The sequence below is a fragment of the Carcharhinus amblyrhynchos genome, chromosome 3 (assembly GCF_965287045.1).
Source record: "Carcharhinus amblyrhynchos chromosome 3, sCarAmb.v2.hapA, whole genome shotgun sequence".
Lineage (NCBI taxonomy): Eukaryota > Metazoa > Chordata > Chondrichthyes > Carcharhiniformes > Carcharhinidae > Carcharhinus > Carcharhinus amblyrhynchos.
Window position 1 is genome coordinate 47,385,581 of NC_137326.1, and position 14,530 is coordinate 47,400,110.

Consider the following 14,530-nt stretch of genomic DNA (forward strand, 5'->3'; position numbering starts at 1 on the left):
GCAAGGATTAGTTCTTTGTTGGAGGTGTGCTCTTCCTCCAAGCCATTATCCTATAGTGTCACTGGCAGATCTTGAGTATATGAAGGCGTAAATGCTCAAGGTGAGTTTTGGGCTGAGGAAAAGGAGGGAGAATGGAAAGAGGCGCGTGGTTAAACCATCGTTAGTTTTTGTATAACAGCAAAGCATGATATGAGGGTGAATTGAGATTTCAGGCATTACTGAATTCTTCATTGATGCAGAAGAGATTTTCACGAATGATTCCAGGAATAAAGGATTTTATCTATAAGGATAGATGGGAGAAGTTGGGTCTGTCTTCCTTTGAGAAAAGGAGACTGAGAGGAAGCTTGGTAAAGGTATTCAAAATGCTGAGGGCTATATACAAGGTAAATGGTGAGAAACTGTTCCCACTCAAGAAAGCATCAACTAAGATTGGGAGTGGGCTCAGAGAATTCAAAGTAATTGGCAAAAGAAATAAAAGTGATGTGAGATTTTGTTTTCTCCCAGCGGACGGGCAGAGTCTGGAATGAACTTCCTGAGAGGATGTTGGGGGCAGGTTCAATCAAAGTATTCAAAGGGAATTGCTATCTGAAAAAGAATATGCAAGGTTATGGGGATAAGATGAGGGAGCGGCTCGAAGTAAAATGGTCCTTCAGAGAGCCAGTGCAGGCTCAATGGGCTGAATGACCTCCTTCTGCACTGTAAAGATTCTGAGATTCTGTGTATATTATTGAAAATGTTAAAGTTGGTAAGGATTGGTTAGCTTGTGGTCTTTTTGAAATCAGGATTTTGGCTATGGTGGTGCTGTGATGCTCTGTAGTAGAGAGATGGAGAAATGGGGGATTGGTCAGCCACAGTGGATTATTTCATGTGTTCTGAAGTCTGATGGGATGTCCATGGACAGTCTGTCTGAAGCGATTATATGCCTACACCCTTCATCATCTTGAGGTGGATGCTTAAACCCTCCTTACAAAAGCTGTGTCCTCAGGGTTGTCAAGATATGGAAAACCACAATGAATTAGGAGGCACACTCAGGAGAGGACTGGAGGTCTTCCTCTGAATTGTCCATTGTTTCAGAATGCTGATTTGCTCCATAATGTTCCTATTTGCGGTGTGGCTCCCTTGTAGGAACACTGACCACAAGGGATCAACTGGCAGAGAGAATACATGTGCCACTTGCATAGCAGGTAGTCCATATTTCAGGCAATCGACTTTTGGCTCAGCTTGGTAGCTCGAAGATGGTATCATCAGCTGCTTGGCACATGGTGAGTAGAATGACAATTACTGTCGGAATTGATCTGTGCATGCTTGCACATCAAGTGGATATTCAGGTTCCGTTACATCTCCTCACTGAAATGCAGTGCATCAAGAGCCATGTGTGTGTTGTCAAAGCATCTCTGCATCGTGAAATTCCTGCCATACTCTTGCTTCTCTAAGATTAGAGGGAAACCAATGAATTCTCCTCTTGAATGTATGGAGAGCTTCATAAGCTCCCAATGGATGAATAGAGAAGTGCTGATGCTGTTGCCAACTCCAGTCTGAAGGGGTCTGTTGGCATAGAAATTGAGGGCCACCATGGCCTTCAGTCATTGGCAGTGAAATCCTTGTTCTGCTCTGCAGGGCAGCATGTCTAGTTGAAGGAGTGAAGCATGGCCGCTGCTGTTTGCGACTAAGGGTCAGCTCAGAGAAGAGCTCCCTGAAGACCCTAGGTAAAGTCAACCTTCTGCTGAGAGCCCCTCGTCCACATCACCCTGCACAGAGCTTCACTTGTCTGCTGCCTCTGCTGCAACTCCCTGCCATGCCTTAGTGCAACAGGAACTGCAACTACAGCCTTCATGACTGGGAGCACATGTTGAATCCAAAGGCCTTTCAAATCTAGACTACTCTTCAAAGGCACCTTCTAACTGATATAACTTCTGTCAACTCCTGTAACAACACACTCTTTCATCTAAATCTATGGCAGCAAAGGAATGTTAATAGTCCCAGGCCTGAAAGTTGAATGGTGATCTGCTAAATTAACACTAGTAGAGAGTCGCTCCCACAGCTGAATGCAAAATAGCAGTTTGTGTGTTAAATCAACATTAAACGCTGACTGCTGTCATAATCTGAACACCCTACTCACTTCTGGAATACACATAGAAACCACGTCCTACCGCCATTCAAAATATACTGATTGGTACAGGCTGTCCAAGAACAGACTGCCCAACATTATTCTTCTGCTTCTGTCATGCCAAGAGCAGTGAGGGCTGGAAACTGAATTTCATAGCCTCTGTTTTTTTGAGAACATAAGTGTTAATGTTTATATTACACAGCTGTTTGTCTCATGTAAAGGTCATGTCAAAACCTTTGTTCAATAGTGGATACTGAGCCATATCTAATATCTACACTGCCATCCAATCTGAACTTTATCAAGACACAAAAAGCCCTTACACTGTTTTGAAAAATTTCAAGCAGCTATTTTTTAAAAACTGCTGACAGATAGCAAATTAATTTGATTTTTTTACATTAATAAAAGTGTTTGAAGAGATAATGCTGCAGTGTCATTCAATATTTCCTTACAGTTGCAAAAACAAATTCTCCACATATTATCTCCTGGATCACAAATGAACATGGGAATGTAAAACACCTTCACTACTCATCCTTCATTAAGAATCTTCCTCTGTGATACAAAGAGGGTGGGGTGGGGTTTAATTTTCACTTTCACATCTCTATACCATCCCTACTATTGAACATGCCTGATATTTCCTCTATGTGAAAATGAAAATGATGCAGCTTCTATCTGGAGTGGGTGACCCGATCTGCAAGTTCGTCAGAGCTGCTCAGCTAAAAGGTCGTCTAGACTCAAAACGCTAGCTCTACCCTCTCTCAATGTGGATATGCCGGCGTTGGACTGGGGTGAACACAGTAAAAAGTCTGACAACACCAGGTTTAAGTCCAACCGATTTATTTAAAGTACACTCACTAGCTTTCGGGGTTAGTCCCTTCGTCAGGTGAATGGAGAGTTCTGGCTTCAGACAGAGCATATAAAGCACAGACACATAATACATGTCTCTTTAACCTGTGATCAGTGCTCCTTCCACTCACATTGTCGGCCACTTTAAGACTTGAACAGCAGGTTAGGCGTTAAGATTCGCATTCTAATCAGTAATCTGTAAACTGTCTGTGCTAGAACTCTCCATTCACCTGACAAAGGGACTAACCCCGAAAGCTAGTGAGTGTACTATCAAATAAATCGGTTGGACTTAAACCTGGTGTTGTCAGACTTTTTACTGTGTCTACTCTCTCTCCACAGATGCTGTCAGAGCTGCTGAGATTTTCCAGCGTTTTTCTGTTTTTGATTCACATTTCAGCATCCACAGTATTTTGCATTTATGTTAGTAACACCACATGGTCCCATAGTGGCCTCTGGCCTTGGCTTTTTAACAGTTTATTGTTTCCACTAGACCTAAGGGGGTGCATTTTCTTATTGTATTTTTGAACTTATTTATTGCTTATCAATGACTCTGCAATAAACTGACTACAGAAATTTGGAAATCTGTAATTTCCTCAATGGTAAGTTTGCTAACCTCTCCATAATCAGCAGTTTACCACAATTACTAACACAGGATTCACACTTTCTACAACAGACTCATTTTTCACTCAGGATATTTGTTATTCTTCAATCTCTGTTGTTAATTACATATTATCAACATCACTGGTTATAGTACTCCTGACTCACTAAAATTAATTAACCTATGATTTGCGAAACACCCACTTTTTCTTTAATACCAGCTTCAGTGCTTCCTTGCCTTGTAGTGAATATGTTGCTTGTTGGGCAATTTGTGAACTGGGAATAAGTCTATTCTGTTAGGAGACTGCTTTTGACTTTTGCTATCTGATAATCACCTTTGCTACTTGCTCGGGCCAATGACAAGGATGGATCATAAAGATGTGCACTAATGAGAGCAAAGAATCTCGAGGTAAGCATCATACAACAGGGTACGAAAATTGCTTAATAACATGACGAAGCAAAATAATGAGGTGGGGTGGTGGAGTTGGGGGGGAGGGGGTGTGTGATTTTTCCACCTTGCTGCACCTGGCACAGATCATGCTGATCTGGAAAAATAGCATGGGGGCTTAAAAATCTGTTTTGCACCCGGCACCAAACAGTCTGTGATCCTCCTGGACCCTTACTGGTGGCGTGATGGATCATGTCTAGAAGGGGCACAAGGCCAATGAGCTATTTAAAGAACCATTTAAACATGCGTAGCCTGTTTGAATCTCAACGCACAGTATTCTTCAGCCTATGGGCACAGCACGAAGAAGGTGAGAGTCACGACTGGTCTCCACGAGTGGACACCTGACACGATGGTCACACTGGGGCTTGGACACAATTGAAGCCCCTGAGTAGTTGGGGATATAAATGGGCAATGCCTATTAGGGGGCCACCAGACACCCAGGCAGTGGCCACCAGACAATGCAGGTTGGGCACCATTACTAATTGCCAGTTGGGCACCACCAATGTGCCAGGGACAGTGCCAACGGGGTGGGGCCTGAGTGTGGACTACAGTAGGAGAAGCCACGCAGGGAAGGTATGGGGGGGGGGGGAAACGCAATGCAGTGAAGGGTCATGCAGGGGTGGATCATGTCAAGGGCTACAATAGGGGGGTGGGCATGTCGGGAGGGCCCCAATGCCTGATGCCGGTGGCCCAGTTCGGGGGGCGGGGGGGGGGAGGGGGACATGCTGCAAATAGAGGGAAGAGAACTGGAGGGGTCCCGATGGCCGTTGGGGTAGGGTGGGGATCTCCCACTGCACAGAGATCGGAGTGCCTTTGCAAGCTCTCTGAAACCAGGCTCACTGGCATATTTATGCCCCACCCGCAACCCAGCGTGAAACTCCCAAATCTCCAATAAAGTGACTGAGTGTTGGAGCGTGCCCGAGAGACCAGCGAGATCACTCCATCTTTTTCCCCATTATTTTTGGGAAAATTCTGCCATGGTGTTTAATGCATATTTACTTCTCATTTGCTTCTGAAAATCCAAAACGTGGTTTAAAACTCGGGAAATCTGTGCCCCAAATCACAAGGGGATAATATTTAACTTTCAGTGAACACCTTATCATTTTGTCAAATAGAGGGCAGGCAAACAATTTCCCATATGGGAAAATTCCCTCCAATCTCTGTCTTTAACAAAAACGTGTATGTGTTCTTTTCAACTGCTGCTATAATTTACTCCTCAAAATAACCCAGAAAATCTTCCGATTATGTTAGGCTTGTTCCAAACAAATGATGACCAGAGGAAAGATTTTGTCTAGGTTTCTGTTTTACTGTAAGCTTATAGGTGAAAAATAGGTTCTATCCACAGTCCACAGACCACTGCCAAGTTGAAGAATAATTATTTTCTTGATTTGGCTCGACTTAGTATGGGGTTTGATGTATTCTTGCCTGTTTTATTTCAAAGACAATAGATGAACCAGAAGAACTTGGTTCATTGACCCAGTCCCCCTTCCTCCAACTGTATGGACCTTTGTTACATCGTGAAGTGAAAATATTTACATAATTGCCATTTATTACTTTTAAAATGATCTGATATTTCAAATAATGGATATGCTTTTGGTTTCACAATAATTTAACTGGAACAAAGGCTTAATCTTCAAAATCTCATCTGGAATGTTCTGTGCCATTTAATCTAATGTGCAACAGTATTTCTTTAGTGCTGAAAGGGAATGAAATAGTCATTAGAATTTACAAAACTACAGTAAAGATGATAAAAATGTATTAAGTGTTTTATGCTCAGTCTTAAATGAACCAAGAAATCACGGCCTATTGGTTGTAAATGCTCAACATGAAAAACTGTGCCCAGCTCCCATTAACATAGCTAGAAGCAACAGTATGGAAACAATATCATAGATCACCTTGCAGGATTAGGTATGCGCAGATTTTTTATATTTGAACACACAATATTTGTATTTTCTCTGGAGAAACAGTATTTCACAAAGTGGCTGCTGTTCACCGAGTAACAGCCAGAAAAGCACTTCCACTAAATGCCCTGATTTGACTTCAGTTTTGAACAAACCATTTGAAAGGGCTGATCACATCAAGTGATGTACCAGGAATTAGTCTGCTTCACATCAGTTGCCTAACTAGGCTGGCTTGTTTAAAGTGTTTGAAGTTCATACATTGAGGTTGACTGCTTGATCCAGATAATTAAATATAATGGACTGTATTTAATGAATCCAGCACTGGAGAATTATCAAACCAAAGTGCAAGGGCAGAAATTCACAACATCCTCCGTTCAGTAATTACTTGGGAATATACTTCTGAAGACGACTGGCAAATCTGTTTTCCAATTCATTATTGGGAGGCTGAAGTTGATGTACTAATTGTTTACGTAAGCTTGAGCAGTAGTTTGATTACTACACAACTCCTACATTTCTGTTGCATCTCTCTTGCAGTTTGAGTTGAATGTGGCGATGCATGCTCCAAGGAACTGTGTTCACTCAAGGCAGCATTCCCTAAAAGATCATCATGTTCCAAAATAGAGCTGCACGATTCCACCGAAGAATATAAGATGTTAAGTTTTCAGTAGAATGTACACTTGGATTTACCTACTGTAAATTAGTGCTGGTTGAGTAATAAACTGATTCGCCACGTGTTCAATGTATTACAAAATCCATGTTAAAATTGCAGCCAGAACTTGAATGTGATATTTAATTATTGTATATTGGTTAGCATTTGCTTTTCTTCTTCTCTCTGTGTGAGAGTTTTTGTCATTGTGTATGAAGCCAGTGATATTTTGCTTTTTCTACACAGTACATTTCACTTCAATATATTGCTGCAACATGAGCAGTCCATTCAGTCCCTCAAGTCTGTTCTGCCAGTCAATTGTTTAATCTCCTGATCTGTACTTTCAATTTTGTTTACCTTACCTACCTTTGATCTTCAGCCCCTGATACCATTACTTAGTAAATTAAAAATCAATTCTTTTTTAAAGTTTAATGGACCTAGAATTAATTACATTTTTTGAGAAATAATACTTCCTGACATTATCTAGACTAGCTCAAAATATAAGATTGTGATATCTTGTGCCCGAAATCCTCACAATATTTTTTTTCATGCCAACTCCATAGAATCTCTTCATCATTAGTTTCAACAACTCAATTAGATGGTCTTTCAACATTCTAAACTCAAGGGAATGCAAACCAAGTTTATGAAACGTTTCCTAATAAATTAATTCTTTCAGCCCCCATATCATTCTGATGAATATGCACTTTATTCTTTCTAAGATTATTAGAATTTATAAAGAACAAAGAGCAAAGAAAAGTACAGCACAGGAACAGACCCTTCAACCCTCCAAGCCTGTGCCGATCATGATGTTCTAACTAAACTAAAAATACCTTCTGCCCTTACTTGGTCTGTAATTCCTCTATTCCCTCCCTATTTATGTACCCATCCAGATGCCTCTTAAATGTTGCTAATGTGCCTACTTCCATTACCTCATCTGGCAAGGTGTTCCAGGCATCCACCACTATGTGTGAAAAACATCCCCCACACATCTCCCTTAAACTTTCCACCTTTGAACCTGTGCCCCCTTGTAACTTCCACCATGGGAAAAAGTCTCTGACTATCCACCCTGTCTATGCCTCTCATAACTTTGTAGACTTCTCATCAGGTCTCTCCTCAGCCACAGGCTTTCCAGTGAAAACAATCGTAGTTTATTCAACCTCTCCTCATAGTCAACACCCTCAAGATCAGGTAACATCCTGGTGAACCTTCTCTCTCTAAAGCTTCCACTTCCTTTTGATAGTGACCAGAACTCCATGCCATACTCCAAATGCAGCTGAACAAAGGTTTTATACTGCTGCAACATGAATTCCCAACACTTGTACTCAGTGTTCCAGCTGATGAAGGTAAGCATGCCATATGCCTTCTTAATCACCTTGGCCACCTGTGTTGCCACTTTTAGGAAACTGTTGATCTGCACACCCAGATCCCTCCATATGTTAATGTTCCTCAGGTTCTGCCATTTATAGTATAATTCACACCTAAATTTGATCCTCCAAAATGCATCATCTTGCAGGTGTCTGGATTGAACTCCATCTACCATTTCTGTGCCCAAGTCTCCAATCTATCTGTATCCTCTGACAATCCCTGGCACTACTAGCAACTCCACCAATTTTGCATTTGTAAATTTACTATTCAGACCACCCACATTTTCCTCCAGATTATTTATATATACTACAAACAACAGAGATTCCAGCACTGATTCCTGTCGAACATCACTAGCCACAGATTTCCATTTTGAAGAAAACCTTTGCACTGTTGCTCTCTGTCTTCTATCACCAAGCCAGTTCTGTATCCATCTAGCCAGCCCACCCTGAATCCATGTTGGTTTTAGTCTTTGTACCAGTCTGACATGTGGGATCGTGTCATACACCTTACTAAAATCCATATAAACTACATCCATAGCCCTTCACTCATCGATTATCTTTGACATCTCTTCAAAAAAACTGTCTTATCACTAACTAGTCCATTTTCTTCCAAATATGCATATATCCATATGGGGATAGGATAGAGTCAAGTCGCTATAGGAAAAGCTAAGTGCCAAGGTGGATTGATTAAAATGTCTCTAAGTAGTTCTCTGGGACCTCAAAGACCATCATAGTCTATCCATCCATTCTTCACGCCACTTCTATGCCCAGCTAATGCCCTTCATTAACTCCGCTCCCAAGCCATTTCAATGCCATATAATGTCCTGTAACCACTCCCAACTGTCCCTCATATCCTCCATGCTCATTCACCTAATATACGTGAACAGCATCAATGAACCCCGTGATTACAATGGCATGTCAGCATCTGTGTGATTTAGTTTACACAGGCACAGGGAAGTGTTGATTTTGCTTGACTGACATCACCATTAGGTTATAGCAGGTTATTTTTCTGTGCTCTCTTCTGTCAGTGACTCAATGTTTATTTGCACAAGATTGAGAAATATCAAGTATTTAAAATTTCCATTACTGATATCTAAGTGGTCTGCTTAATTGACCCTTTATTAGAATTGTAGGAACACCAATTTTTTTTTAAAAAAAGATACAAAGAGGTGTTTCTTTCTAAGGACCTTTCACATGCTATTGTTACTATCAGTTTCATTTATTCTGTACATACTGTATACTGGGTAAATGGGTAGGAAATGGCCATGAGTAGGCATGGAAGTTATGAGGGACCATGAAGGGTGGTGGGGCATGAGTTAGCACGTGAGCTGTCAGAGCCATGAGTATGGTTTTGCGGACACCATTTGGCATATTGGGACAGTATGGAGGAAGACCTTTTGATGTTATAGAAAGAGAAACATAGAAACTTGAAGCAGAAGTAGGCCATTTGGTCCTTCGAGCCTGCTCCACCATTCATCTTGATCATGGCTGATCATCAAATTCATAAAACCATAGAACCCTACAGTGCAGAAAGAGGCCCTTCAGCCCATCAAGTCTGCACTGACCACAATCCCACCCAGGCCCTACCCCCATACCCTTACATATTTTACTCGCTAATCCCTCTAACCTAAGCATCTTAGGACACTAAAGGGCAATTTTTTAGCATGGCCAATCAACCTAACACGCACATCTTTGGACTATTCAATAACCTGATTTCGCCCCCCATCCCCACCTTCCTCCCATATCCCTTGATCCCTTTAGCCCCAAGATCTATATTTCATTTCTTCTTGAAACCAGACAAAATTTTGGCCTCAACTACATTCAATGGTAGATAATTCCACACATTCGCCACTCTCTGGATGAAGAAATTTCTCCTCACCTCAGTTCTAAAAGGTTTACCCTTATCCTCAAACTATGACACTTAGGTCTGGACTCTCCCACCACTGGAAACATTCATTCTGAATCTATCCTTTCTAAACCTGTTAAAATTTTGTAAGTTTCTATGAGATCCCCTCTTATGCTTCTAAACTCCAGTGAATATAATCCTAACCAATTTAGTCTCTCCTTATAAGACAGACCTGCCATCTGATGAATCAGCCTGGTAAACCGTCACTGCACTCCCTCTACAGCAAGGACATTCTTCCTCAGATTAGGACACCAAAACTGCATACAATATCCTAGATTTAGCCTCACCAATGCCCTATTCGTTTGTAGCAAAACATCCCTATCCGTATACTCAAATCCTCTCACTACAAAGGCCAACATACTATTTGCCTTCTTTGTTGCCTGCTGTACCTGCCTGCTTACTTTCAGCGACTGATGCAAGAGGACTCCAAGGTCTCATTGAGTATCCAGCTCCCTCAACTTACACCCATTCAGGGTAATAATTTTTCTTCCTGTTATTGCTACCAAGGCGGATAACGTCACATTTATCCACATTATACTGCATCTGCCATGCAGATGACCACACACCCAGCCTGTCCAAATCATTCTGAAGTATCTCTGCAACCTCCTCACAGCTCATCCTCTCACCCAACTTTATATCTGCAAATCTGGAGATAATACATTCAGTTCCCTCTTCCAAATCATTAATAAATAATGTGAACAGTTGGGGTCCTAACACAGATCCCTGTGGAACCCCCTAGTCACTGACTACCAATCAGAAAAAGACCCATTTATGCCAACTCTTTGTTTCCGATCTTCTAACCAGCTATTATCTCAAGAATCGTCAGCAATCCCATGTGCTTTAACTTTACATAGTAGTCTGTTGTCTGAGATGTTGTTGAAAGCCTTCTTGAAGTCTAAATAAACCACATCCACTGGTTCTCCTCGGTCAATTCTGCTAGCTACATAAAGTTAAAGTAATGTTTATTTATTTGTCACAAATAGACTCTCAGTCACACTGCAATGAAGTCGCTGTGAAAAATCCCCTAATCGCTACACTCTGGCACCTGTTTGGGTATATGGAGGGAAAATTTAGCATGACTAATGCACCTAACCAGCACATCTTTGGATTTTGGGAGGAAACTGGAGCACCCAGATGAAACACACGCAGACACGGGGAGAATGTGCAAACTCCACACAGTCAGTGACCCAAGCCGGGAATCAAACCTGGGTCCCTGGTGCTGTAAGACAGCAGTGCTAACAACTGTGCCACCGTGTTTATACATCCTCATATTTAACATTCTCAAAAAATTCCAATAGATTTGTCAAACATGATTTCCCTTCAGTTACCTTTCAAAAGTTCATGAATCCAGACTGAGGTTTACAATTCCTCTGAGATCTGTGAAACATGGAGATGAGGAGAATTCTTTTCTCATGAGTCTTTGGAACTGTCTTCACCAGAGAGCACTGAAGGAAGTGTCACTGAATGTTCTTTACCAACAAGGGAGTCAAAGGTTGCCAGGGTATAAACAGGGATGTGGAGTTGGGGGTCACGTTTAGGTCAGTCATAATGTTATTGAACAGCAGAATAGGTTTGAGGGACCGAATGACCTACTCCTGCTCCTAGTGCGTATATTCATATATATGTAACAATGAGTCATAGAGAAACTAGCCTAACTCTAAGAAAACTGTGAAGGGCTCGAAGATACCTTCCCTCGCAACGCAGCCGGTCAGGACAGGAGTTTAGGACGCAGGCTTGTTACTCATACCCTTCTCACATGCCAGCAAAAACTGGGGGTGCCGGGAATGGGGATAGGAATCGGGTGATCATCTGCCACTTTGAAATGACTCTAAAATCCTCCCAACTCCACAAAAATCTAGCCCTTGATGTCCAAAATTGAACAGAGATCTCCAACTATGATCTGTCAAAATTAAGTAAAACTTCTTGATCCTCAAATGTTAATTCCCTTGAGATAAGGGATGGCATTCCAGTCGGCTTTTTTTTGTACTTGTGCAATATCTTTTAGTGATTTGGAAATCCCTCGGTTTTCTACAGCTACACTATTCTGGAGAAAATATTCTGCTTTTACTTTCTCAAATGCAAAATAAATAACTTCACATTAACCTACATTGAATTCCATTGGCTATAATGTTACCTGCTCACTGTCCCTGTGATGGCCCATTCCAGCCCACTCAATTTACTAATTTCTTACCTTCTACAACCTGTTAAATAAAATCATTGATATATCTGGTGAAAGCTGCCCAGTGCAGACTCCTAGAAAATAACATTCATCACATCTGCCAATGAGAGAACCAATTCTTATCCCTAGTCCTTATTTCCTACCAAAGATTAACCCATGTCACAAGGTTATTTACAATTCTGTGCACTCTTTGATAACCTCTGGTGCAGAACCTTGCCAAATGTCTTTGGAAGCACAAATAGAATACCTCCAATACTCACTACTCTATCCATCACATATTAGTGTAATTCTCAAAAAAAAGAATCAAATTGGTCATGCATTATCGACTTTTCATCGATCCAGATTGAGCCTCTTTAATCAGCTCATACTTGTTCTGCTGTTTACTCACTCCAATTACATTGATAGGTCTGTGGTTAGCTGATTTCTCCATCTTTTCTAAATAATTAAGCAATACATGTAATTTTTTCATCAAGACACAATTCCTGAATTTAGACCGCTGTGAAAAATAATGACTAATTTGCAATTCTTCACCTGTTTCTTTTAATACTCTGATATGGAAATCTTCATAGCCCAGGCATTTTCTGTGTTAATTTCAATTATTTTTTCATCATTTCCTTTTTTTCCCAGATATACTAAATCCACAAAGATTGCTTATTTTGTGGCGAGTTATACAGCTGATATTTTGTGTCCCGCCTCAATTAAAATGGCTACAAAGTACTCAGCCTAAATTCCACAGCCTAATTGCAAGATGCAATCAAAGCTCAGAGGTGGTAGTTGTTTACTATAGGTAGTACTTGTGCAGATTGAAAAACTGTTGTGATTGCAAACAGGTTAAAAAATACTACCATTTACAGAATATATGTTCATAATTGGTGGTTACAATTTGGGATTTAATGTGGGACAGATTTTTCACAATTATACTCTTTATGTAAGTTTCACAATTTTAACTTACTTTTTGAAGCTTAAATTTATATACTTTCATTTGCCATTTTTTAACAATTATAAAATAACCAAAGTGAGTGAAACAAGTAAAAATAATTTACTTTCTATATACAGAGAAATATCCTTATCAACTACTCTAAATTATGTAGAAAGATTAACATTTGATGTACCACAGGGATCTTTATGATTTCAATAATCAACAACTCAAACATTCTTGGATTACACAATATTGTACTTCTGAAATAACTTGCAACTACAGACTCCAATTCACAAACATAGTTGTCTTACCTCCCTCCACCACAGTTGTTCCTTCTTCTGTTATAAGTTTCCCAGATCCAGCTCGAGTGTAAGCATTCAAGTAAAACTTATATTTGCTGCTGGTGTCAAGGTCAGACACTACTATTTTGGTTGCATCAGGATCCGTAATATTAATACTATTCAAGGCACCAATTTCTTCTGTGTCATTAACTGTAAAATAAAATAAGTAACTGTGAGACTTCGCTATCTTGTGATTTAGGGTCTGTATCTGGCAGATACAAGGAAATGAATTCCCACTGTTAGTCCAACAGCTAAACAAAGTAAATGAATAGTTACAGAAAGATACCACCTTTTGATGTTCACTTTCTTAAAATGTGTGCAATGACTAGAATAATGGTCTTTTTCTCTCCCAGTAGGTTGGTTACTATATACCTTCTCTTAAAGCAAAGTTTATCCATTGACAATAAAGGATCACCTTACAATCATAGAATAATTGAATCTCTACAGTGCCAAAGAAGGCCATTTGGCCCATTGAGTCTAAACTGACTGTCTGACAGAGCTGGTAAGTGGAATTAACACCACAATCAGATCAGACATGATCTTTTCGAAGACCAATAGGCTGAATAGAGTACTCCTGTTCCTATTCCTTGTGTGTTGTGACAGGGTGCACTGTTAAGGTCCCCCTCTTTCACAATCAAATAGAAATCACTAATTTGATGAGAATTTTTTACAGTATTGATCATAACGCAGAAAGAAATTATTGACTGAAGTGCAACTGGTTTTTTTTTACAGCATACAAATTCAAATTGTTGAACAAACACACTGTTTCTGAAAAATTAATTTTACATTTGTAGAATGTTTATACTTTTCTATGATAATAAAGAAAAACACATGTTTAATATAATGCTATTTTAAAGCTTAATTATGACATTTTAGCTCTACCTTAAACCTATCGGTATGTCCTGATCACTTGTTTTGCTCACTACAAAATTTTAATAAAAAGTGAAAAATTTTACAACCTGGTTTGCTGACTGTGAGAATACTTCAACTGATTGACAGCCTACCCTAATTAATTGCATCTTTGTTGCTGGGCACGTGGTGATCCCTTTGACAGAACCAGAATTCCAGGCCACTGGGAATGCTAAATCTTTATTGGCAGCTTCTTTTGAGTACAGCAGCAAATACCATTGTCAAGTTGCTGACATAAAATTAAAGCCACTAAAATCTTATTATCATGCAGATCTACAGCAGTTCAAAGTGGGGTGAGAAAAAACTCAAATCCCAATGTACAAAATGACCAAATAGTACAAAGACTCATAAATTAAGTAATAACCTTGCA

General features: G+C 40.2%; 1 protein-coding gene across 8 annotated transcripts in view; it reads right to left on the minus strand.

Annotated features, from left to right (window-relative positions):
- The window catches only part of chl1b (cell adhesion molecule L1-like b), a 742,190-nt gene that overhangs the window by 63,975 nt on the left and 663,685 nt on the right, over nucleotides 1–14,530 (minus strand). For all 8 annotated transcript variants that reach the window (XM_080183774.1, XM_080183743.1, XM_080183751.1 and 5 more), the window contains one exon: nucleotides 13,222–13,401. In XM_080183774.1, coding sequence (XP_080039900.1) covers nucleotides 13,222–13,401 — 180 coding nt within the window. The remainder of the gene's footprint in view (nucleotides 1–13,221; nucleotides 13,402–14,530) is intronic.